Here is a 25036-nt window from a genome sequence, read left to right on the forward strand (position 1 = left end):
AATGAGAATCTGATCTCTCCCTCCTGCTGGTGAACCTGCAGCCTTTGTGACAAGTGCTAGAGATTGCCATAAAACGCCTGGCCTTATCTGACATGCAGATAAGAATCCAGCAAAGAGCAAAGGCTGAAAGGGTTTCGCTTGCTCAGAGTCACAGCCATAACCCAAGTGACGTGCAGGGTGATTATTTCCCTCTGTTTCGCTTTCTCTCCAGAAGGTCACAAGGAAGGAATCCCAGGCTGGCGAATAGGGTGGGCTTTGCTCCTGGGGGTCCAGCCAGGCAAAACACCAGCCAGCCTGCGTCATCACCTTGAATGTCTGCGGATGAAGCTTTCCGTGATGGCATTGCCTGCTCCCCAGTGGCACCTCAAGAGCCATACCTGTTTAAAGAGGGACAACTTTACTGGCAGCTTTGCTGTCACGGTCCAGCTCGGCCCTAGGTTTGCTGAGTGATGAATTGGACAGGAGCCCCCCCCTTCCCCAACACACATCCACTAGCTCATTATTATTTTGGGGGAGGAGATGTTCAAATTCCCCTCTCCTGGCAAAGGGCAGGGCCTCCTCTGTGGTCGCTGCTTGACGTTTCCCAGTTATGGTTTCGAAGTGGGAATTCCTGCAGGGCTAGGGAAAAGTTGCACACAAACAGCTCCTCTAAAAGTTCTGAAAGGGACAGCTGTGATGTTATGAAACAGGAATAAATTGTACCTGAAAAGGTCAAGACTGATTTGAAAGTGGATTTACAAATGACAGGCTACAAGAATGACATGGAAAAAGATGCTACATTGGACATACAAAAGAAACCAGCTGATGTCTTAATAATTAAAACGGATATACAAACAATAAACCAAAAGAGTGACCTGGATAACTTTCCTATACTGGATTTACAAAGGAGGCTTGTTAAAGTTCTGAAGAATTTTGTGAAAAAGGACAAAGACAAAATGAAAAGAAATCAAGTTCTACGACATTATTTGAAAGGACTAAAGACCAATATGGTTAGAAGAGAGAGGAAGGAATATAAAGTTGGTTTATTTGATCAAGGTTAGAAGAGATAGGTTGTTACCTCTGGTAACCATTAATGGACTTTTCTGACCAGGACTGGATGATGAAGCTTTATGGATTTGTTCATAGATAAGAGATGGCATATGGGAAAAAGAGATCATTTGTTGTATTTTAAAAGGAGGCGATAAGTTACTAAAATTGTAGTTTTACTTATTGTGATGAAGATGGGAAGTCACTTCTTTATGTATTTCTTTTCTTTTTCTTTACTATATTTTTACTTTTCTTTCTTTTCTATTTCCATTTTTCTGCACCTTCTACTCATTCTTTTTATTCTTCTATCTTTTTTAGTTTGTATTAGTTTTCACTGTTGCAATTATAATCTTTAAAAAGAGAGAGAGAGAGAGAGAGAGAGAAGGGTTGGGTTCCACACATCGGGCTAAGCCGTAGGCGGTAGTTTGTGAATTACAGTACTAGATTCATACCAGGTAAGAAGTCATTGTGTGATTGGTTTGGCTTAGCATGTTCTGTTAAACCAGCCATTATAGTTTGTAGCTTGATTTATGGCTTAATATCCAATAAACACACAGACACTCCCCCATTTATCTTTAGCTCTCTGCTCTTTAAGCCTCCTAGAATAACGGCCTCTCTCATCCTTCTCCCAGGAGGCAGGTTAAATGAGTTCCCTTGCTGGCTCACCTGGTTAGCCCCAGTTGCTCTTCTCAGGAAGCATCTTCTGCAAGGATCAGCAAGCCGGAGCGTGTCTCTGCTTGACGGAGCAGGAGGAGGAGAGCGGCAACGCTGGGTTCCTTGGCACTAACTGCTCCCAAAATGGAATCAGGTGACATCAATAACATTCAGACAGTCACCCAAAGAAAGGGAGTTGGGAGTCTTGATGGCTACGAACTAATGGAGGCAGTTAGAGCAAACGTGTTGGACACTTTCCTGCCAGGCCTTTTAGAAGCAAGAAGGGTTCTGTTCAGAAGATCAAGGAGGAGGATCAGGGGATTAGAAACTAAGCCACAGAATCACAGAACATAAGAGGGACCATCAAGATCATCTAGTTCAGTGCTTCCCAAACTTCTTCCTCGTGGGAAGCCAGCAGAGAAGGTTGCAAATGGCAATCACATGACTGTGGGACGCTGCAACCGGTCATAAGTGCAAGCTGGTTGCCAAGCGTCCAAATTTTGTTCACGTGACTACAGGGGTGCTGCAATGGCCAGAACTTCAAGGACCAGGTTGTACGTCCCTTTCTTCAGCACCATTGTAACTTTGAACGGTTGCTAAACGGATGGTCATAACTCGAGGGCTTATCATATCATATCACTTATCAACAATATAACTGAATGGTGTTTATGTCATTTCAACAAATTACCATTGGTAATTTCATCGATTTTCATCTTAATAGGAATACTTTGGGAGATTTTCAAATATGTTTTAATACACACGGCAATCTTTAAGTCAATTTAAATGTCCCTGTTGTGAATGGGTTCGTGTGTCGTTACCCAAAGAAAAAACACTCTTACCCAATTTTGGATAATTTACCCAGGTTTGGGAAGTGCTGATTCTAGTTAAAACCTTGCCCCATGCAGGAAGCCACCACTACACTATTCCGGACAGATGGCTGTCCAACCTCTGTTTAACACCTCCGTCACAGGAGGATCCACCTGCTTCTGAGGCAAGTGAACAGCTCTTACTGTTAAGATGTCTGGCTGAAATCAGCCTCTATTGACTCATGCTTAGTCTGTAATCCACTCTGACATTCAGATCCTTTTTGCAGGTTCTACCGCCCCACTCCTACACTCACTCCTTCTATTTTTCCTACCAGATATAGGCATTTGCTATTCCCCCATCTTTCTATCTGCCACTTTGATCATCATATTTTCTAATCCCTTATCTGTGCCATTTATAAACATGTTGAACCCAACGGCCTAGAACAGAGCCCTAATGCTTCCTTCCAACTTGATGGGGAATCGTTGATGTGTATTCATTTAGGTATGATTGTTCAACCACATCTGTATCTAACTCATGACACCATGACAGTGGTTATGTTCACTATTGACCACTAGGAGGCACTATAAGCCCCCACCCCCACCCTGTAAGGGAGAGGTCTTGAGACTTCTAGCATGAGGCCCAGGCAAAAATTTAACGCTTATAGTTCTCTAGTCTAAGAGTGCAAATGAACAAGAAAGGAATAGCATCAGTGGTAGCACTGCCCAACCCATATCTTGCCATCTTTTCTTCTAGGACCTGACATCAAAATAGGAAGAGTTTGAAGTTCTGGAAAGAGAAGACTGAAGTAGGGATAAGATGACCCTCAAATATCTGAAAGAATGACACATACGAAAGCCATCATCTTTTCTTTCTTGTACCAGAGAACAGCGCATGGAATAATGGATTTAAGTTACTGGAATTGTTTGAAGGTTCGAAAGAACTTCCCAGCAGTTAGACAATTCCCCAAAGAATCGGTGGGCTCCCATTATCTGGAGGCGTTCCAGCAGAGGCATTTTATGTCAGTCTTTTGGGGATGCTTGAATCTGGATCTCCGCATGGAGCAGCAGATGGAACCTGATGGCCCAAATGATTCTGTGATTTTAGAACACAGACATTTCAAGAGGTTTTCCATTTTGTTTCTTCCAAAGAGCGATAAGGGCTGAAGTTGCCAATGTGGGAACCAGCTGTGCTTAGCCCAGACAAAACTATTGCATACACGCTGAGCAGATATCTCTGACTCTCAAGGCTGAGAAAAGAACATTGGCTTGGAAAAAGTGGGAGGAAGAGACGGAGAATTTAAACCTGAGAGTAGGCATGTAATATAAGCTTGATTTCTACGTTCTGCAATAGGCAGATTTTCTGCGTATGAAAGATCTGCCGACTGTCATCTTTTGCATCTTCAGGAAAGCAACTTATTTAGCTGCATTTGAAGCTTCCGCTGTAGCTACATTCCTGAATCTGGGGCTGGGAGTCTAGAGAGTGAGGGTTTATTGCTGCGCTCGATGGCAGTGCTGACATCCAGAGATTAAACCTGGCGACTGAACATCGCAAGCCGGGGCAAGAGGAGGAAGGGAAAGCAATGAGGAAACAATGCTTGCCACTTACCTTGGAGACTTAATGGGGGGGGGGCAGAGGGAAAAGATGGATGCAGTTCAGCGTCATGTCAGTAGCACGAGGAAGTTGTTCTCTGCACAACGGGCACCAGGTGTGGCGCGTCGCCTGGCGTGGCAGCCAGCCAAAACGCTGCCTCTGCAAAGCTGCGCTCGACCTTTTGCATTTGTCTCGTCCTGACAAGGTTGCGCTTGCTGCGGCTTCTAGCATGAGAGGCCCAAAATGTCCAGACTTCAGAATTGAGCCATTTTAATGTTTTACACAGGTTTCTATCTGGTCATTGGTGTGCACAAATCTTTAACCTTTGGGAGTATTTGAGGTATGCCTTGAAATACCACTTTTTGTCTGAGGAGTGATGCGCAGTGAGGCCAGAACTGAGATTGGTGCTGCTAGGATTCCGTGTTTGCCCGAAGCAAACACTGACGACTAATGAAATTTCCTCTTAGATGCAAATATCAATGAATTAGAAGCACACGAATGACTTCTTATGAAGTAACATCTAAAATTCGTAACAAAGTTATAGCCGGACAGAAGAAGTATCTCAAAATGTTTAAAGTCATTAACTCTGGATTTCTGGTGGTTAACAAATAGTTAGGGACTTATTTACTAAAACAAAAGCTGAAAATTCAAGGCAAAACCTGGAATATTCAGAAAGGGCCAAACCCATCAAACAAGGGGTTTGTTTATTGCAGCTGAGTTATGCCTGTGATAAAGACAAATAAGAGAGCCTTTTTTTGTCACGGTGCTCGCCTCTGGAACGCCATTTCCCTGGCCCGGACCCCACTAGCTTTCTGTAAGGCCTTCAAGATCTGGTTTTGTTACTGAGCCAGGATCGTGTTGCTTTTTATCTCGGCTGCTGCTTACGTTCTTTCTATTATTTTATTATGATGTTTTTATCTTGTTTTCGTTCATTGCTAGCCACCCCAGATGTATTTGAGCTGGGCTGCCATATAAATCAAATGAAAGAATAAAGAGATGTTATTAAAAATGGGAGACGCTGCTGTGTTTTATGACCCTTTTGCTGTTCTACAGGTGGGGAATGGAATTTGACAGCAGGAGCTCGCCCATCTCCCTTGGTGGGCCAGGATGCAGAGGTGCGCGCCCCCTCCCCACGGGCCGCTGGCCGAGCCGCCGAGCAGAGAAAGCCCTTCCACCTCTAAGCCGCGTCCGGCTGGACCGGCTTCCGGGCAGTCACTCCCGTGGCTTTCAGGAGGGAGGATCCAGGATGTAGGTGACAGCACGAATGTGGCCAGCCGCTGGCTGCTCTCCAAGAACAGGGACGGGGCAGGGAAGCGTTTCCACATCGGCTGTTTTCACTGGAACAACAGCAGTGCCGAACTGCTGTCCCACGGAGTGGTTTTAGTTCTGATACAATTTTACTGAAGATTTTTTTAACAAGATAAAAACAATACAAATATTAGAAAAGAAAGGAAATAAAGAAAGGAAATAGAAAAGATAGAAAGGAAAAAGAAAGGAAAAATATTATAAAGAAATGGCTTTCTATCTTTTTGACAGCGGTTATAAATGCATTTATATCTTGCCCTCTCTCGAGGTTGCATCATCAATTCCTTCTTTCCAGAAGCTGCCCTTTCTAATCTTCAAACCCTTAAATCACACATTCATTTTTCTGCTTTTTTAGCAAAATTCCATAAGGGGTTTCCAGTCACTGATAAATGAAGTTGTTGATCTTTCTCAAAACAAGTTAATTTTGCCATCTCTGCTAGTTCCATCATCTTCACCAACCATTCCTCCGTTGTGGATATTTCAGAATCTTTCCATTTTTCTGCATATAATATTTTCGCAGCAGTAATCATATATAAAAACAATCTTCCATGGCTCTTTTCTAATTGACTATCCATTAATCCAGCAAGAAAAATTCTGGTTTCAGTTGAATGTTGATCTTTAAAATTCTTTGTATCATTATTTGTATTTGAACCCAGAAATTTCTGGCTTTTTTACAAGTCCACCAGGCATGATAAAATGACCCTTCACACCCACATTTCCAACATCAATTTGAAGTATCTTTATATATTCTACACAATTTTTCTGGAGTCATATATCAATGGTACATCATTTTATAAAAAATCTCTTTTAAGTTGTAACATAATGTTCAGCCCTTTTAACCACATATTTTCCCACTATTCCATCAATATATTATGTCCAAAGTTCTTAGCCCATTTTATCATACAGTATTTTACTTGTTCTTCTTCCATTTCAATTTTCAATAAAAGTTTATACATTTTAGCAATTGCATGTTCATCATTTGTACAAAGTTCAACTTCAAATTCTGTCTTCTGCTGCTGAGTTCCAAATGTCTTATTATCTACCTTAAATCTTTCTCTTAACTGTGGATACGAAAACCACTGAAAACGAAATCCCTCTGCAGCCAGTTGTTCTTTTGATTTCATCTTATATTCTTGTTCTCTTGTTCTAACAACTCTCGATATCTAAACCATCTCTCTTTGCCTGCTGTTTCTTTCCTATAAAATGCTTCTTATGCTGAGATCCGTAAAGGTATTTTCGGGCACAGTCTGGGTTTAGATCTGTTCTGTATTCTCAATATGGCACTTCTAATATCATGATTCTTAAACGATGGCATCTGAACCTCAGATTGTGCCTTTCTAATTCTAAAATTCTCTTTATTTCTCAGCAAAACGCACTCCCATCCAAACCAAATAGCAGGCTGCAAAATACAATTTCAAATCAGGCAATCCCAATCCTCCTTGTTCCTTCGCATCTTGAAGTATTTTATATTTAACTCTTGTTTTTTTTCTCTTGTCATACAAAGTTAGACGTATCTTTCTGCCATTGTTTAAATGGTACATCAGTTGTCATAATAGGTATTGTTTGAAACAAAAGCATCATTCCTGGCAAAACATTCATTTTTATCACAGAAATTCTCCCCAACAATAACAATTGTAATTTCTCCCATCTTAACATGTCCTTCTTAACTTCATTCCATGTCTTAACATAACTATTCTGGTATAACGTACAGTTCGGGTTAGTCATAGTGATAACCAAGTATTTCACTTTTTTCTCAGTCTTAAAACCATTTTTTTCCCATCAAATTCATTTGTTTTTCCATTTTGATATTGTTAACGTCTTTGTCTTTTGTTTATTAATTTTAAAACCACCTAACACCCAAAATCCTTTAGTTTTTCCATTAATATTTCTATTCCTTCCAAAGGGTCTTCCAAAATTATCACCAGGTCATCGGCAAACACCCATAATTTATAAGCTTCTCTTTTAATTTTCACTCCAGCGATGCTCTCATCTCACCTTATATCTCTGTTCAATACTTCCAAAGCTAAAATAAATAGCAACAGTGACAAGGGGCATCCTTGTCTTGTCCCTTTCTCTATCTCACGGGTTTTGTTAATTCTCCATTCACAATTATCTATACCTTTTGTGAAGTATAAATCAATTTTACCGATTTCAGCCAAATTCCAGCCAAAGTCCATATCTTTCAAATTTTTAAACAAAAAAGTCCAGTTCAAATTGTCAAAGGCCTTTTCTGCATCAAAAAAAAATTAATGCTGCTTGCTTTTCATTATGTTGTTCTAAGTATTCCAAAATATCCAATGCAGTTCTAATATTGTTCCTCAGCTGTCTTTTAGATAAAAATCCACAGATCTTCATGAATAAAGTCCTGTAAAACCATCTTTGTTCTCTCAGCTAAAATCATTGTGAATAACTTATAATCATTATTCAGTAATGATAGGGGGTGATAATTTTTTCATGAAGTCAAGTCTTGACCTTCTTTAGGTATTAATGCTATATTAGCCTCCATCCAACCATCCAGTATCTTTTCAGCCTGTAAAATAGAATCCATCCTGTTTTGCAATGGTTGTAATAAACCATCTTCAAAATGTTTATAATAAGAGGCTGGTAACCCATTTGGTCCAGGCGCTTTCCCTATTTTGACCTTTTTATAGCTTCACAAACTTCCCTTATTAATCCATTCATTAATTGTTTCTGTTTTTCTATGATCGTCAGTAAATTTTGCTTCATCAACCTTTGCCAAGGGAATTTCTTCTCCTTTATATAATTTAAAGTAGTATTGATGAAATATTTTTTGCATTTTTAGATTATCTGTTATAGTATTTCCATTTTGTAATTTTAATATTTTTTCTCTTTTTCTTTCCTCAATTTAATGGAAATTGAATTCTTTTGTTTTGCATAATTCATTTTTATTTCCATTTCTCTTACGGTTAACAAAGACAACTGCTGTTGCAGAAGTTTAATTTGTTGTGAAGTCATTTTCTTTCAGGGGGATTTCTTTAATTCTTTCATTTTTATCTGATCTAAAGTCTCCTATGTTTTCCCTTGTCTCTCTTTTTGAGTTTAGTATTATGCTGTATAAAATAATCCCTCATAAAATCCTGTGTCCCAAACCATTTTTATGTCTGTACCTTTATTATGCTTATTGCCAAAAAAATCTTTTAACTTCTTTTTACAATCTTCCATTACTGTTTCTTTCTGCAATGTTTTGTTTAACCTCTATCTGAAATAACTGGTTTTCCTTTTAAATACTAAAGTCACTGGATTATGGTCTGAAAAAGTCTTTGGCACTTTGGCACTTTGTGAACACTAGTAAACACATTCTTAGATATCCAAAACATATCAATTCTTGAAAAAGATCTGCGTCTTTCAGAAAAAATACGTATATTCTTTTGCATCAATATTTTTGTATCTCCATGCATCTACAAGGTCTACATTGTCCGTCATAAATATCTTAAAAAAACTTTTGGTAATTTACCTTGTATTGTTTTAATATCTTTCTCAGAGTTTCTTTTTGTGGACAAATTACTCCATTCCAGTCTCCCATTAAACACCAGTTTTCATATGGTAAGTCTATTAGTTTATCCATAAGTCCTTTGTAAAATGTCACTTTATCCTCATTTGGAGCATAAATTCCCATTATCAAAGTCTTGGCCCTGCGCAAAGTAGCTTCCACCCCCACATATCTGCCATAGTCATCAGTCAATATCAGCTTTGGTTGTAATTGGGGGTTTATATACAAAACAACTCCATTTCTCTTTCTAACTCCAATGGAATAAATTCTTTGCCCAAATTTTTGCAGATCAAATATATTCTTTTTTCTAATATGTGCTTCTTGAAGACAAACTACATCTTGTTTCCATTTTTTTAAATAGTGAACTAATTTTCTTCTTTTTTGAGGAGCATTTGTTCCATTTAACATTTGTTCCATTTAAACAGGTAGTCCTCGATTTATGATCACAACTGGAACCAGAACTTCCATCACTAAGTGATGCGGTCATTAAGTGAGTCACATCTGATTTTACTACCTTTTTTGCCACAGTCGTTAAATGAATCTGGCTTCCTCCATTGACTTTGCTTGTCAGAAGACCCCTGGGAAGGTTGCAAATGGCTATTATGTGACTCCAAGATGCTGCAACCATTGTAAATACATGTTGATTGCAGAGCGCCTGAATTTTGATCATGTGACTGCGGGGACACTGCAATGTTTGCAAGTGCAAGGACTGGTTGTAAGTCACTTTTTTCAGTGCTGTCATAACTTCGAATGGTCGTTAAACGAATGGTTGTAAGTCGAGGACTACCTGTATTCCATGTTAGGCATTTTAAAATTCATGTTTATGCCAGAAAAGTTGATACCTATAGTGCCTAGAGTGGTGGTATCCTCCTCAGTTTCTTGTTCCATTGACTGGTTTTGAAATAAAAGAGACTGGTGGAGCCAGGGCAATATGTGGCATGTGGCAGTCACAAAATCAGAGTTTGGAGGGACCTTAGAAATCATCATCTAGACCAGTGTTCATCAACCTATGGAACTTTAAGATGGGTAGCCTTCAATTCCCAGAATTTAAGATGAGCGGGCTTCAACTCCCAGAATCCCCCAGCCAGAGAAAATGTATTTAGTATACTCTGACGGTATATATGATTTGGTGAAGTTTGATAATGCTATCATAGATTGAAATGGGAATTCAATTTGTTTCATACTAGTATGAATCACTTTCCAGAACTGTTTAGTTTTACAGGTAGTTCTTGCTTAATGACCAGTTGTTCAGTGACTGTTCAAACTTACAACAGTGCTGAATGAGGGGGACTTACGACCAATCCTCATAGTTGCGGCCTTCCCAATGCCCCTGCTATCACATGATCACAATTTGGGCGCTTGGCAACCAGCCCACAATTATGGTGTTGCAGTGTCCCACGCTCACGTGATTGCCAGTTGCAACCTTCCTAGCCAACTTCCTACAAGGAAAGTCAATGGGGAAGCTGGCAGGAAGCTGGAGGTTGCAGTCATGTGAGGTCCTCTCTTAATGGCAGCAACCAGGACTGCTGGAACTGCCGTTGCTAAGTGGTGTGGTCATGTGATGTCAGACTTAAAACTGTGCCACTTAGAGACAGAGTTTCTGGTCCCAATTGTGGACGTTAAGTGAGGACTACCTGTGTAACATTGCCACCTTATGATCTGATTTCATTACATTGCTAGTAATTTTTTGAAAATAAATTGTCAATTTTAGCAGTCAAAACTGGGATAATATAGCAATGATAAAACATTTAAAACCAATTTTCTCTGAGTATAATGTTCAAAGTAATTTAACATTCTTCCGGTGAGATTTCCATTGTTGCATCTTTATTACTGCATTCAAATTCTACCTGCGTTTAATTCTACAGTCTTCGATTTGCTCAGGTTCTAAGTCATACTTTACTGTAAGTCCATAAATATAGCCCAGCAAGTGTCTGAGTCACGCACTGCATTGTAAAATTTTCAAATCCAGTCAAATCTCTCAGTATTTCCCTTAGCTATAAAGTTATAATGAAATAACGGAGACACCATTTTGACTTCCAGGAGAAGCTATGTTGGCTAGTTTTGTTTTTTATGTGATGTGAAGATTAAATTCAGCAGTTCAAAACTAGATCTAATATGCTTCGAATGCCAAACTGTTGAGAAATAATTTGTCTAATTCGCAAGAGGTACCAGGTTGCTTCACTCGACTGGGGACTCCACGGGGAACCTAGATCTCTGTAGTTCTAGTCTAGCACTTAAACACCACACAGCCTCACAACACGTATATTGTATAGCTTTGCTTAAAACCAGTTCCCCAGATCTGGGCAGTCTAATTTGTATATAATACAAATTGCTTAATTATGTAAGGCTGAATGACAGATGTATTTTGTATTTGTCCATGTATTTTTTATGACATGTTTAAATCTCAACCAATTAGGGTTGCTCCTGATTCATGGAACATAAAGGATTTTGTAAGCCATTTAACCCTGGATTGGGTCTGGGAGAGAAACCATATTGGCTGGATTCACACAAAGTGCTAATGTGGTTGCCTAGTTCTGTCTTAGAGCGTTGTGAGAACTCAGCTATTGTGACTTATTTAGCAAGCCATGGCTAGGTAAATGGAAACTTAACATGAAGCAGGGGACTCAGCAATTAACCTTTGCAGTGACCCGAGTGCTTTTTTCTGGCTGGGGAGCTCAATCCAGATTTTGTGGGGGTGGTTGTTTCAGCGGTTGAGGGTCTTCCTGCAAAACTTTAGAATTTCTTTCTTTCCAAGGATTCGGCGGCTGCCCGTTGTCTGCCGGACAATGGCTTATGGAAATGCAGCCATGACTATGATGTTGATGGCAGGGGCAACGAAAGGGAGGGGGAACCAGGACTTCTCCTCTGGTTTTCCCCATGGCTGGGAAAGAGTCACAACTTGGATTTCTTTTGTGATCAACTTCTCAGCCTTTCCCCTTGCACGCTCCGTAAAATAGAACAAGAACTTCCTCTTTTCAAAGGTGGGCTGGAACCAGTTAAGCATTTCAGTGAGTCCTAGAACTGAAGAGGGAGAAGGCACCGTAGGGATCATCTAGTCCGACTCTCTGCAACGTGCAGAAAAATCCATTGACACCATTGCCAAGAGGTAGCTAGCTGCCCAGTCTCTTTTCAAAGCCTCCAGGGATGGAGGACCCACAATTTCCAAGGGAGACCTTTCTACTGTTGTGCAGAGGTTTCCATCAGGAAGTTTTCCCTACATTTGAACAAAATCTTATACCTGTTATTTCTGGTGCTGGTATCTGTGGGCCTGGTAAATAATTCTTCACTGTCTTCCCTGTAGCTTCCTTTATATACCTGAACCCTGATATTGTGTCTCCCCTCCATCTTCTTTTCTCTAGACTGAACATCCCCAGTTCCTTCAGGCTATCCTCAAAGGACAGGTCCCCAAGTCCCTGTTTCATCTTCCTCACCTTTTCTGAACCTGTTCAAACCTGCCAGAATCCTTCTGGAAATGTGCTACCCAGAATCATGCAGAGTACTCCAGATGTGGGCTCCCCAGTGCAGAGTAGAAGGAATAAGGACTTTTTGCATTTTTGGTAGAGTGATTCTTCTAACGCAGCCCAGAACTGCATCAGGCCTTCTAGAGCTGTCTCACGCGGCTGAGTCATGTTCAGCTTATTGTCAGGGTCCACACCCAAGTCTTCTCTGCTGTTGTGCTTCCAAGCCATGAATCCTCCATATTGTATGTGTGCCTGATATTTTTCCTCCCTACTTGTAATCCCTCACATTTCTTCCTTTAGAAGAACATCTTGTTCCTCTCAACCCAGGCTTCTAGCCTAAATTAGATTACAATCTCATTCCATCATCGTTGGTGCTAGCCGGATCTCCTAATTTTGTGTCACCTGCAAATCTGCTAAGCAGTCTGTTATCTGGGTCATTCATAAAATGTTGTGTAATACTGGCTGCAAGCATTACGCAAGACCTATTGGTCAGTGCTCTCCAACACAATGTAGATCAAGCCATTAACGCCTACTCTCTGAGTGCCATTACCCAGCCAGTTGTGGATTTCTCAAGAGCAAGTCCTAGCAGACTCACTCGGGACTTATCCATACGTCCTCCTTGGCCTGGTGTGAAGAAGGCCCACTAACTGTTTCTGGAGCACATGAATGCAAAATATTGTCCTGCACTTGCCCCTGGTCCACCATGAGGGCAGCCTTCCCCTTTCTTTTTTGTTCTAGGTCAAAAGGGGAGTTTTCTAATTCCTGCCAGCACAAGTGCTGCACTGTGGCTTGTCTGCAGGACTTCTTTGTGCGGAAGGCCCTGCCTCCATGCCTGTTGGCTGGCATTTGCTGTTGCAGGCATTGACTCGGGTGTGGGGTCGCCTGCCCCCTTCAGAAGGACCCTTCCCATGTAAAGCCTGACTGCACTCTGCTTTGCAAGGTGCCTCTCAGGCTGTGCGCGGGCACCTTCCATACTGGGTGGCACCAGCCCCTTCAAGGCCAGGCACTCGTGTGCCACTGAAGGGTTCAAGAATTTCAGCTGGCGTGAGGGAGCGAGGCGGGAGCTGCTTGGGTGCAGGAAGTCCCACATAAATGCGGAGAGGCCATTTGGTGTACTCCAACCCATTTTGCATAGGCCATTTTATTTACTCATTTAAACGATTTTATGGCAGCCCATTTGAGAACACAACTCTGGGCAGCTCACAACAATAAAACCACAAAAACTATTTGGAAAACCCATAAAAACAAAGATTAAAACCCAGTCATGGACACTTCTGAGTGCCCTGGTCTGTTCTGCCCCATTCCCTTGCACAATTTACTGATTTGGGTGCTGGGGTGAAATTGACGAGAGTCCTTCCAGTTTCCCCCTCCAGCCCAGGAGATGGGAAGAAAGGAAACCCGCCCGCCCCTCCCTGCCCCTCCAGGCGCTTGCCCGGGGCCTCTGATGCCGCGGCTTAGATTGGCTTGTGCTGAGGGGTGAGGGTTGATGCAGAGGGGGGTGGCGCTTACTGGTTGTTGGGGGTGGCGGGCCTGGATGAACTCAGCCCTTTGGTGTTCCCTCCCACTCATTCCCTTGGTTCTGCTTTGGGATCCACTGTGGATCTATGTGGATTTTTTTCTCCCTGAGCTACCCTTTTGAAATGGGTTTGGATTGTTACACTTGAAACAGGTTAAAACACACACACAAACTGCTCTGGGAGGAAGAGGAGAATTCTAGCAGTAAAAATAGTCATAATATGAAAAATAACAGTGATGAGGATTTTGCCTGCTGCTGAGAGGGAAAGTTTGAGAAATGTTTAGATCCCAAAATAAATGATTTTCATGCGTGCTTTTAAAATGCCCCCCCCCCCGGTAATTCTGTCTTTCCTCTTTAGTGTGAGCGTCCAGCTCTCTGCTGTTTAGATTGTCCGTCTTCTTTTCTTTTCCAGCCGCAACAAAAGGCGTGATTTTTCCTGATCGTGCAGCGGTGGCTCTTCCTGCCGACGCTTCTCACTTGATGTCAATGATGCTGGGGCAGGAGGTGTCTCAGGGTGCTCGAGCAGCTGTCCTAAGCGGGCAGGGTCTGGAGCAACAAAAGTGGTCCTTGGAGAAGCCGGAACGCAGCGATTTTCTTGCTGCAAGTCACGAAGGTTATTTGACCCCGGCCTGCTTTAAGAGAGGTCATGCCAGGATAGAGTCGTATTTTGTGTGCAGCTTCTGCCCCGCAGCCTAATCTCGCTCTGATGGAATTAATCACAGCGCAGCTTCGCGGCTCTGCTTTAAACCTCTTTTCTCCCCCTGCACCTTCCGTCAAGCCCAAGGCAGGAGCTGGCTGGCGTGCGTGCTTCAGGTCACGTACCTCCTCGGGGAAAGAAGCAAGTGGGAGGGACCGGATGGGGCGCTGCTGGGGCACCGGCTCAGGCAGTCAGTGGGGGTTTCCCTCCCCCTCCCCCTCCCCCTCCCCTCCCCCTCCCCACCCCCACCCCACCCCACCCCACCCCCACCCCGCTCTACTGCTTCTTCCTCGGTGGTTGCATCCCTCCCCACCCTGCTGCATGTCCAGGTTGGATCACGTTTATCTGGTTAATGACCAGCAAAAAGGCACCCAGGTTTGGTTCTGCTCCTGGACAAGCCAGTTGCAAGAGAGAGCTCTGCACATGGCGCTCCTGCTCATGAGGTCCGGAGCTGATGATCGGCTTTGGGGAGTCCAAGCGTGTGGCAGCACGCAGCCCTCCCCTGTCCTTGCTCTGGGTTCAGGGCAAGCCAGATGGGCAGATCAAGGCATGGCAGAGCGTCTGAGTGAGGACATGTGGGCACCGGGCGTTTTGTGCAACATTGGAAGAAAAATGCAGCGCGCATGGAAAACTCTCTGGGGTGCAGTCTGCCTGTGTTTCTTCCGTTAATTGAATAGCATTCTCTTTTTTAAGTATAAAATGATGCCTCCAGACACGTGGCAAACAGGTTAAAAGCAGCTTCTAGTCTCCATCATCCCAGAAATGTCTGATCCTCGCCATCTTGGTTGGGGCTTGCTGGCAGCAATCAACTGACTCCGCTGCTCAGAGGGAGGCACCGATCCTGACCAGGGCCTGACGCAGCCGGCTTCCCTGCTGGACGCTGCGCAGGGGTGTTGGGCACCAGCTCCAGCCAGAGCTGCTCTCCCAGCTCACCCAGGGGAAAGCAGGGGACGGGGTCTGCCACGCAGGCAAGGTGGGCTTTGTTTGCAGTATCGTCTCTCAGAGAATCAGACGCCCCAGGAGCCGCTCCCAGCACTGCTCCAGGCTTCCTTCAACAGGAGAGGAATCAGGGCCCTTCGGTGTGCCCAGCCCAGAGCAAGAAAGAGAACTGAGTTTGATAAACTAAGTTTGGGTCACGGTTCACACAGCACACTAATGTGGCTTGTTCTGTTGTGACTGAAAAGGTTGAGCAAACCCAGGTTTGCCATGATGGGCAAACTAATTCTGGGCCAAAATTTGTCTGACAATTTCTCAAAAGGTTGGTGTACATGGAGTGAGACAGGTGTGGTGGGGCATGGGTGCATACACATAGATGTGCCCTCCAGCTGCCAGTGGACAACCTGCATGCAGCTTGTGTGACTGAAAAGTTTATGCAAAATTATGCCAAATAGATCCTCCGTGTCCAGAGGCAGTCTACCTTTGAATACCATATGCTGGGAACAAACAAGAATAGACATCTGCCACCTGCACAGCTGCCTACAACCTCCCCAGAACTGGCCAGAGTGGAAACAGGATGCTGAAAAAGCAGGACCTTGTTCTGGTCGGGCAGGACCGCGTTTTACTCTCTTTAAGTCTGATTAACCCAGAGCAACATGGGCGGCACGGAGGTGGGGTGAGGGTTCTTTCCCATGGGTTCACGTTTAAAACCGGGGTGCCTCCAGACAGCAGAGGGGTGAGAAGAAGGACGTTTTCACTTACAGCATAAGAAAAGGAAAAGCCGATGATGAAAGAATCTGGGCAGTTCCAAGGTTTACCGCAAGTGCTCTCCTTGACAGATGGCCTGAAGTTAGCAACAACCCCACCTCCTTAGCGTATACATGAGGACATCTGCTCTTGCACTAAAACAACTGAAATATTACAATCCACCATAGAATCGGCAGTAATAATACAAAAATGGAAAATCGGCTTCCTTTTTTTAAAAGTCCCAAAGTCCTTCGGTGCCTGGGTTGCTGTTGTCCTGCAGGTGCTTTGGTGAACAGTTGTTGTTCCCAACAGGCCAGTGTGTGAGCAAGGCAGCAACTGCCCGAGAGGAAGAGCCACGGTTGTGATGTTGTCTCCAAAGTCCTTTCTCGGCAACAGGGCCCGGGGCGCTCTCTGCACAGAGCTGAGATTCAATGCCTACAGTCCTGTCTGTCTGTCCGACTCGCTCAGCCGCGCCCAGCCGGTGACCTCAGCCAGCCGCTGCCATCTGCCCCAGAAATGCTCCTGGAGCCACCCTTTGCTCACTTCTTCCTGAGCAGGAGCATCTCCAGCGCAGCCTCCAGATCACGCTCAGTTGCTTCCAAGAAATCGGGCAGGATGGAGGCCAAGGAGGGGGAAATCTTTAATCAGGTAAGTTTTTATGTTTTGGGTTTTAAGAAGAGAACAGACCTTTCATATTTTTTTCACAGTCAGCTAGGTTTCAGCTTTAACATCTCACTATGATTGATTGATTGATTGATTGATTGATTGATTGATTATGTGCCATTAAGTTGATGTTGACTCTTAGCAACCACACAGAAAGATTTTCTCCAAGACGATCTACTCTGAACCTGTTCTTTCAGGTCTTCCAACGGTGCCCCCATCGCCACAGTAACTGAGTTCATCCCGTTGCTGCTGGTTGTCCTCTTCTTCTCTTTCCCTCCACCTTTCCCAGCATCAGAGCCTTCTCCAGAGAGCTGGGTCTTTGCATAATGTGTCCAATGTATGATAATTTGAGTCTGGTCATTTGTGCCTTCAGCAATAACTCTGGATTAATTTGTTCGATGACCCATTTACTTGCTTTCTTGGATGTCCACAATATCCTCAGGAGTTTTTTCCAGTACCAAAGTTCAAAAGTGTTAGTACTTTTTTATCCTGCTTCTTTGAAGTCCAACTTTCACTTCCATAGAGTGTCACAGGGAATCCCATGGCTTGCATGATTCTGACCTTTGTAGATACAGACACATCACAGCATTTGAATATCTTTTCCAAGGCCTTTGTGGCTGCTCTACCAAGTGCTAGTCTGAGGCATATTTCTTCTGCTGGTTCCTTTACTGTTGATGGTTGATCCTAGAAGGCAGAAGCTATCCACCACTTCAATATCTTCATTGCCAATTCTAAGGCTGGTTCTTCCACCTGTTTTTTTTATTTCTCATCCAAGTTGGGCATCCATATCTATTTTGGAGAATTTCTTGCTATGATTTTCATTTTTAAAAAAGAAATAAATAGTTGGCCATGAAGATCAATGCTATTGATCTCACTGAACAACTCCTAGCTCCTTGTGGAAGGGGTTATAATTCTGAAAAGTTCAGGATGAGTGACACATCTTGTTCAACTCATGTCCATTTTTTACCTCAAAGATTTCTGGTGCTGCTTCAGCTTTTTGGAAAACCCTCTAAGAGAAATGTAGAGTTCAGCAAAGGGACTAATTTTGCTTTATCAATGAGAATATTAAAATTCAGAATTTGCAATGCAACCCTATTCATCTAGGTTGCCTGGAAGGAGCTGAACGTGTCTAAATGGTGTTGAAAACAGTAGCTGAGGATTCTGTTGACTAGCCCAGCTGACTGAAGGAGAGAAGCAAGAGGCTGGAAGCAAAGTGCAGCGGGATCCCAGGCTAAGAGCAGGGTTCCCACGTTCCAACTCCCCGTAACAATTGCAGAGAACTGTACGGAGGGTACGCGAGGCCCGGTTCTTCGAATGAGTGGGTCTAGGGGCAACCACAGGTAGATGGAGAGGGGATGCTGGACACTGGGGAGAACATTTGGAGCTCCTGGTCGGTTGTCAAATTTGTCCTGTTTTCAGGAAGTTACAGAGTCTTGCTTTGTGGCCCGGGGTCAGCCTTGCATTGAGCAATCCGGCACTTCTGCCTTTGCTTGAAGAAACATTTCTGTTACACAGAAAACAGTTATGTAATGGAATTTCAGTTTTGCAACATGCGGTAATAATGGGGAAAAATGTTGCAACCAGGGATATTCTGGGGTGTGGAAAAACACTCCTCTTCCCTCTTCATTATACAAGAGATGGGATATTAAATAAGACCACGCCCACCTTTGTTAGCTGTTGTGGCAGGAATATTGTGCTACTTCTTTCAAAAACATGCTTGCAAAATACAGCCCCAGGACACCTTGCATGGATGTACATACAAAATGTGTTTTTATGAGTTAATCAGAAGGTGGATAGGTTAATTAAATAAATATATATTTTAAAGGGAAACATTTTCATTGGAGCTGGGTCTTCCTTGGACAAAAGAGGGAACAGGATCAACTCTATTGCAGCAAGTGGATTTGAGCAAAATATTGATAGGGGTTCCTAATTATTGCCTTCCTCTGCCTTACCCAGCCTTCTAAATAAGTTGGACTACAATTCCCATCAGTGATGCAGGTTAGAAAGGTAGGCATTAATAATGGCAGGTCTGTTAATTATCTGAGAGGTGTGTAATTCAGAATTACTTGTAATGCAAAATTATGAAAAAAATAATCTTTCCTGCAACAATTATATACTGTATATTCATATATAATTCCATTTAATTAAATTCACACCACCAATTCTTGCTCCAGGTTTTGGGTGGTGTAAAATTGTCCTCTGCTCTGCATCTTGTTGTCAACTAGGTGGGCAATAGGTGGACATCCTGCCACCTTCCAGGTCTGTGAACTCCCATAATTCTCAGCCATATGGCTATGAATTATGGGAATTGTTATTCCACACCCCCTGAAAGCCCCTGGTCAGGAAATGAGTTAAATGGCATCTAGTTTGATTTAAAAGGTGCAATTCTGTTTCCATTTCTGGCCCTTTCTTGTCCTTTAGCACATTTGTCCGTGTCACCACCTTCCTCCTTCTTGCTCCGGAAAGAAAGTTGCAATTCTCCTGACAGCGGTTTACCAAATGCTTTATCATCCTGTGAAGGAAGTGATTGCACAGCTCTTTCCCTTTGGCGGTGCCAAGCACTCTGCACCCAAAACATCCCGTCCTTTGAAGAAGGAAGAGGAGAGCGAGCAATCCCCCCCACCCCGTCCCTGTAACGGGAGAAGGGTGGGCGAGGCCAGCCGGAGGAGGGAAGGAGCCACAGCTGGCGTGGGCCCACCCGACCGACCTTGCCGGGTCAATCTCAGAACTGCCGCTGTGGCTGCCGCTCCCCCTGCCCCCCTTCGCAGCCCCCACAGCCCCCTTTGGCTTCTCCACCTCCAGCCCAAGGCTGGCCCCCTCCCTGACTGCTGAAAAACCGGCCGGCACCTCCTGGCTAGATCCAGGCTTATAACCCAAGGAGGAGGGAGGCTCCTGGGGGTAAAGAGACAGGTGCTGCCATTCTGGACTTCAGCTGGGAGGAAAATCCATTTTCAATGGGCCTTTATTGCTCAACCCCTTTGTGCAGGCAGAAAACTAGCCCAGCAAGGAATAGCTTGAGCTAGAGTCTCTTGCCCTGAGGTGCTGCCTTTCCAGCGGTAACGGTGGTTCGAAAGCAAAGCCTGCAAGAACAAACGATATCTGTCATCTGGGGATGTTGTTCCCATCTGTGAAGTGTGCAGAATACAACCCCAGCCTTTTCTAAGTATTGCAGGCGGCCCTTTTTCCGAACATCGAAGGGCACACGATGAAGCCGCCTCTTCAGGCTCTTCCCATTAAGTGGCTTTTCCCTGATTTTGGCCAGAGGCAAAAGTCGGCATAAATATGGTTGTCTGCTTTTAGTCTCTGCTTGCCGCGAGCTGCAAATAATTTTCATTCTACCTAGTTATTTCAATATTTTTATCTGATTGGCTGCCAAACCAAGCGTTAAAATTGACAGTAATAAAATATTACAAATTGACAATTAAGCAGAGACTATTGAACAAGATATAACACAGATTACAGCAGAAATACTTGGAGACAAGGCCAAGTTTTAATCTGGTGGTGGTTCAGTCACTTCCAAAGCTTTGTGACTCAAAGACATAATTTTGCCACAATTGTTTGTTGGTCATTGCTGCTCCGAGTTTCTTGTAAACTCATGCTTGTGTCATCAATATCAAGGCATATTCTCTTCTGTTGGCCCTTTTTTCCATTTATTCTGGTAGTCCTACCTAATCTTTTTGATCTTGGGTAAACTGGGCTAAATCCATAGCAAGCACCAGCCGCCTTCCTTGGAGGTTAAGCAGCAAGGGAGGAGTTTGCTAGAGGCCACCTGTCAAAATGGGTTTGGGGCTTTTTGGAGAAGGCTGCTGGTTCCAGAGTTTCCAGGATGCTTTGCGGGGTCAGATATGCGCCCCCCCCCCAGCCTCTGGTTATGTCTGAACTGGTGCATTTGCTGTGGCATGAATCCTGGCAATAACAGTGTATTCGATGAGCTACAGTTTAGCACAATGTGTCACCCCAGCCAGTCAAGGTGGAACCTCTTTGTGTTCCTGGCACCAGACGCTGAAGACCAAGAGCGCCGGAGCTGCCCGGCCCCAGCCTGGCCTAGAGATGCTGCTGGTGCCGAGAAGAGGCTGAACTGCTGGGCCCCTGTGGGTAGCCAGGGGAATTCGGAGCAAGCCCTCATCTGCGTTGGGGGATTTCACCTCCTTCGCTGTCCCATTATGAGGGAGCTCAGATATAAAAGGAGTTTTTCTCATGAAACTATTTTCCACACCTAAAACGGTTTTAGGCTAGAAAATTAATTCTGAGCATTTATGTGGAGAGCTGGTGGGGGTGGAACTTTTAACCCACTGGGCCGTCGTCGCTAACTAAAGTCCAGGCTGCAAGAGGAAAATTGTGGCTTTCTTGTGAAACGATTGTCTGCGTGAAGTTGTTGTGCGGGATTGTAAAAGACACTCAGGCGCCGCAGCCTTCCCGTCTCCCGTCCTACCAGAACGACAGCATTCACTGAAACCCCGGCGAGGATCTTTTTGACTGGGTTTCAGGAAAAGGCAGGCCTTTTGGAGGGCGAACGATAGCGCTAAGCAGGCATTATCCATATCCTGGTAACACAGGAATATCAGTTACCCCAGTTAAGCCAAACCATGCATCACACCTTATGGCAGGCTGTCCCATGCTTTGGGTTGAGGCTCCCAGAGCGGCCACAAGCAAGAAGGCACGGGGGGGGGGGGGGGAGTGCCATTTCTTTTATACCTGACCAACTTCGCCTAACTGGGGGGGCTGACAAAGCTCCCTCTGAACTTTGCTTTGCGCGCTCTCTGCACAAAGGGGGCACTGGCTCTGGGAACCCTGTGGTAGTGTGAAAAGCACTATGCATATTTCCTGCCCATCCTTGGCACCAGTGAATTATTTAATTCTATTCCTGGGGCAGAGGGGACAACCCAAATTCCCTTATCATTTCTGGGGAGGGCTAGTTACACAATATTTGAGAAGTCCGGCTTTTTGGGGCGCGTGTGTGGCACAAACCAGGCCGGGATATCACTTAATGATAGCACCCAGTTTCTCCTACTGCAGCTTTGCTCCCTTTTCTGCCTTTGAGATCTTCATCTGCTGCTCTGATTGTGCAAACCAATTGTTCTTTTCCATCTTTATGTAACTCAGGAATGCGAGGAGGTCCAAATTCCTGCCGCTGAGCAAATAGTTCAGTTCTTTCGTGGATGGACCTGAGTGAACGAGTTTTTACCTTACGAAAGGCCGTTATGATGGAATGATAGGCGCTGCTTTGCAAAGTCACTATTCTGTTTTGCCCACATTTAAGCACATTTTTGCTTGTAATCTTCTGCTGACTTCTTTGCTTGCTTTCTCTCCCCTCCTGACAAAAACAAACGGTAGCGCACAAAAAAACCCTTAAAATGGCAAAAGACGACACAGGCCTTTTTGTTGCGTAGGTCGCATTTCTAGTAATGGGCTAAGAGCCCTTCCATGTTATCCTTCTATACGCTTCCAGCAAAATGGATCTGTGACCTTTGCCATCCTGAGTTGTTGACATAAAATGTGCTACCATTTATTTCTTCAAAATCCTAGAATCCTAGGGTTGGTCTTCCGGCCCAACCCTGCCCAGGGCAGGAATCCTCCGACCATCCCGGACAAGCAGCCGCCCAGCCTTTGTCCGGAGACCGCTAGCGATGGAGCCCCCGTGACTTCAGGAGGCAGGACGTTCCCCTGCTGAGCAGGTCTCACGGTCAGGAAATTATTTCAGGCCCGGATCTCCCTCTGCAAAGCTTCCCCCCGCTGGTTCTTTCCTACCCTCGGGAGCTGCGGAGAAGAAATCCACCCGTCTTCCCTGTGACAGTCCTTTGAGTATTGGAAGACTGTGACCATGACTCCCTGCAGCCTCCTTTCCCCTGGGCCAAGAAAACGCCAGTTCCTTTGACCGATCTCCATGGGATTCAGCCTCCGAGCCCCTCGCCATCTTCGCTGCTCTTCGCCCTCCTTCCAGATCCTCAACGTCCTTCCTGCGTTGTGGCGACCAGAACTGGACCCTGAATTCCAGGCATGGTCTGACCAGGGCAGTGTAGAGCAGAACTATCGCTTCCTGGGATCTGGACATTATACCTCTGTTGATGCAGCCCAAGATTGCACTGCCTTTTTGGCCGCTGCAGGACACTGCTGGCTCGTGCTAAATCTGTGGTCTACCAAGACACCCAGGTCTTTTTCCCAAGCACTAGTGCCTGAGCCGAGCTCTTGTCCTTGCACATCTGATTTTTCCTACGTGCAGAACCCTCCGTTTCTCACTATTGAGCAGCATTTTACTGGAAAGGGCCCAATGTTCAAGTCTGTCAAGATCCTTTTCAATCGTGAGCCTGTCTTCTGAAGTGTTAGTTAAAATACTACTTTACACCAGCATATATTTTCTCAAATCTCAAAATATATGGAACTGCTGGGTTCTGGAGCATAAATCAGGCTTTAAACCCTTGTTCAAGCTGTTAGTAATATTCAAAAGTTAATTTATAGATGTGACACCAAGCTTTTCTCCCCAAGTTCCCGCATCTGCCTGCTAAGCTATAATGGGGTTATGGTGAAGCGTGAATCCAGGCACAGAAAGTTGCATTGCCACATACGGCTTTTAGAGGCAGTTATCTTTTTAGTAAGTTTTAAAGGTTAATTAATGAATGCATATTATTATTAAAATTGGTTTAATTATTAGTTTACCATCAAATATTGTAACCTCTAGCAAACGGAAATATTATGGAAGTTTCCAATATTAACTACTGTATCAACTTCAAATACTATATGGTTTGAGTCGATTCCTTAATTAAATTAATTCAGCTGTACAGATTTATGGAAGTACGACGAATTCTCATAAGGGGGACTGCAGCTGATGACTTAGTTTCTCCTAGGTATTTAACTATAACCAAACGCTGTTCCCAGACAGGCTGGGATAAAATACTCATCATGACTCATTCGTGAAACCAACGGTCCTTAAGCATCTCATTTCCCCGAGCAGCGACTGCCGCTTCTGGAGCTTCTTTGGAAGGACCAAATGGGGTGGGCGGCCAACTGCCCGGGGGCCCCGGCGGAGGGCTCGCCGCCCCGCAAGAGAGGCGCTTCACTCGCACCGGACGGGAAGCCCCCGCCAGCCCCAGCCGGCTCGGCTCGCCGGGCGAGAGGCTGCGCCGCGTGCAAAGGCGCGGGCACGTGGAGACGGGCTCGGAAGGGGCGGCGGGGCTCGGGGCGCGCCCGTCCAGCCCCCGTCAAACTCAGCCGGGCCGCCCAAAGGCAGCGCGGCTCTATCGCCCCCTTTCTCAGTAAGCGACGGAACGCCCTGCTCGAAGGAGGGGGTCCCGCTGAGGCGGCAAGGCCAGGCCCCTCTCCCCCGAGATCGCGCTGCTTGGCCGGGTCCCGAAGGCTCGCGCCGCCCCTCGGCCGTCCTTGGCCCCGGGACGGCGGCAGTGGATCTCCCGGAGCCGGGAGGCTCTCGAGCAGCCCGCCCACCCGACCGCCGGCCGGTCTCTGGGAAGGGCAGCTCCTCCGGCCGCCTCGCCGAGCGACCCCCGCGAAGGCGCCGGGGGTGGCACGAAAGGCTCTTCTGGGGCTGTCCATGCCGAGCCGGGCCGAAGGTGGCCCGGAGGGGAGAGAGGAGTCGCGGGGCCAAGCCAGAGCAACCGCCGGCCCCGCAGCCGGCGCCCCGGCGACAGGAAGGCGCTCTGCCTGCGCGCAAAGGCGGCCGGGGAGCGCCGTGCGGCTCGACACGCTCGCCGGCTGCGCGCACCTGGGGGGGGAGCCGCGGCGCGAGGAGGCGGCGGGGCGGGGCAGGGCGGATGAAGGCGGGGGCGGGCGCTCCCCGGCGGCAGCTCCACGTGCGCGGTCCTCGGCCCGGCGCCGCTCGGCAGAGGGGATGCTCCGGCGCTTCTGGCGCCGCTCTCCCGACGCATCCCGGGGCGCGGCATCTCCCCTGCTCCCGCCCCGGCCCCGCTCCCCGAAACCAGGCTCGGGAGGCGCTGCTCCCCTCGCGCCCCGCCCGGCCGGGCAGCCGCTGGCCGGAGGAGACCCGCCCCCGGAGAGATGCCCTCGCTCGGACCCTTCCCGCGCGCTCGCCCGCGGGGCGGGGCGGGTCCCCCGCACGTGCTCAGAGGCACGCCGCCGGGCCGCGCTCCGGGCGGGGGCCAGCCCGCCGCCCC

General features: G+C 45.7%; 1 protein-coding gene across 2 annotated transcripts in view; it reads left to right on the forward strand.

Moving 5' to 3' along the window:
- The first annotated feature begins 14897 nt into the window (after positions 1–14897).
- Positions 14898–25036, forward strand: part of LOC103049442 (hexokinase-2) — a 47298-nt gene continuing 37159 nt past the window's right edge. The window contains exon 1 of one of the 2 annotated variants that reach the window (XM_088152126.1): positions 14898–16898. In XM_088152126.1, the coding sequence (XP_088008252.1) occupies positions 16767–16898 (132 nt within the window). In that variant the 5' untranslated portion in view covers positions 14898–16766. The remainder of the gene's footprint in view (positions 16899–25036) is intronic. The other variant, XM_088152124.1, reaches the window with a different exon arrangement.

The sequence above is a fragment of the Python bivittatus genome, unplaced genomic scaffold, assembly GCF_059951505.1.
Source record: "Python bivittatus isolate LINGU-HERP-01145 unplaced genomic scaffold, Pbiv_v1 ctg000680_np1212, whole genome shotgun sequence".
Lineage (NCBI taxonomy): Eukaryota > Metazoa > Chordata > Lepidosauria > Squamata > Pythonidae > Python > Python bivittatus.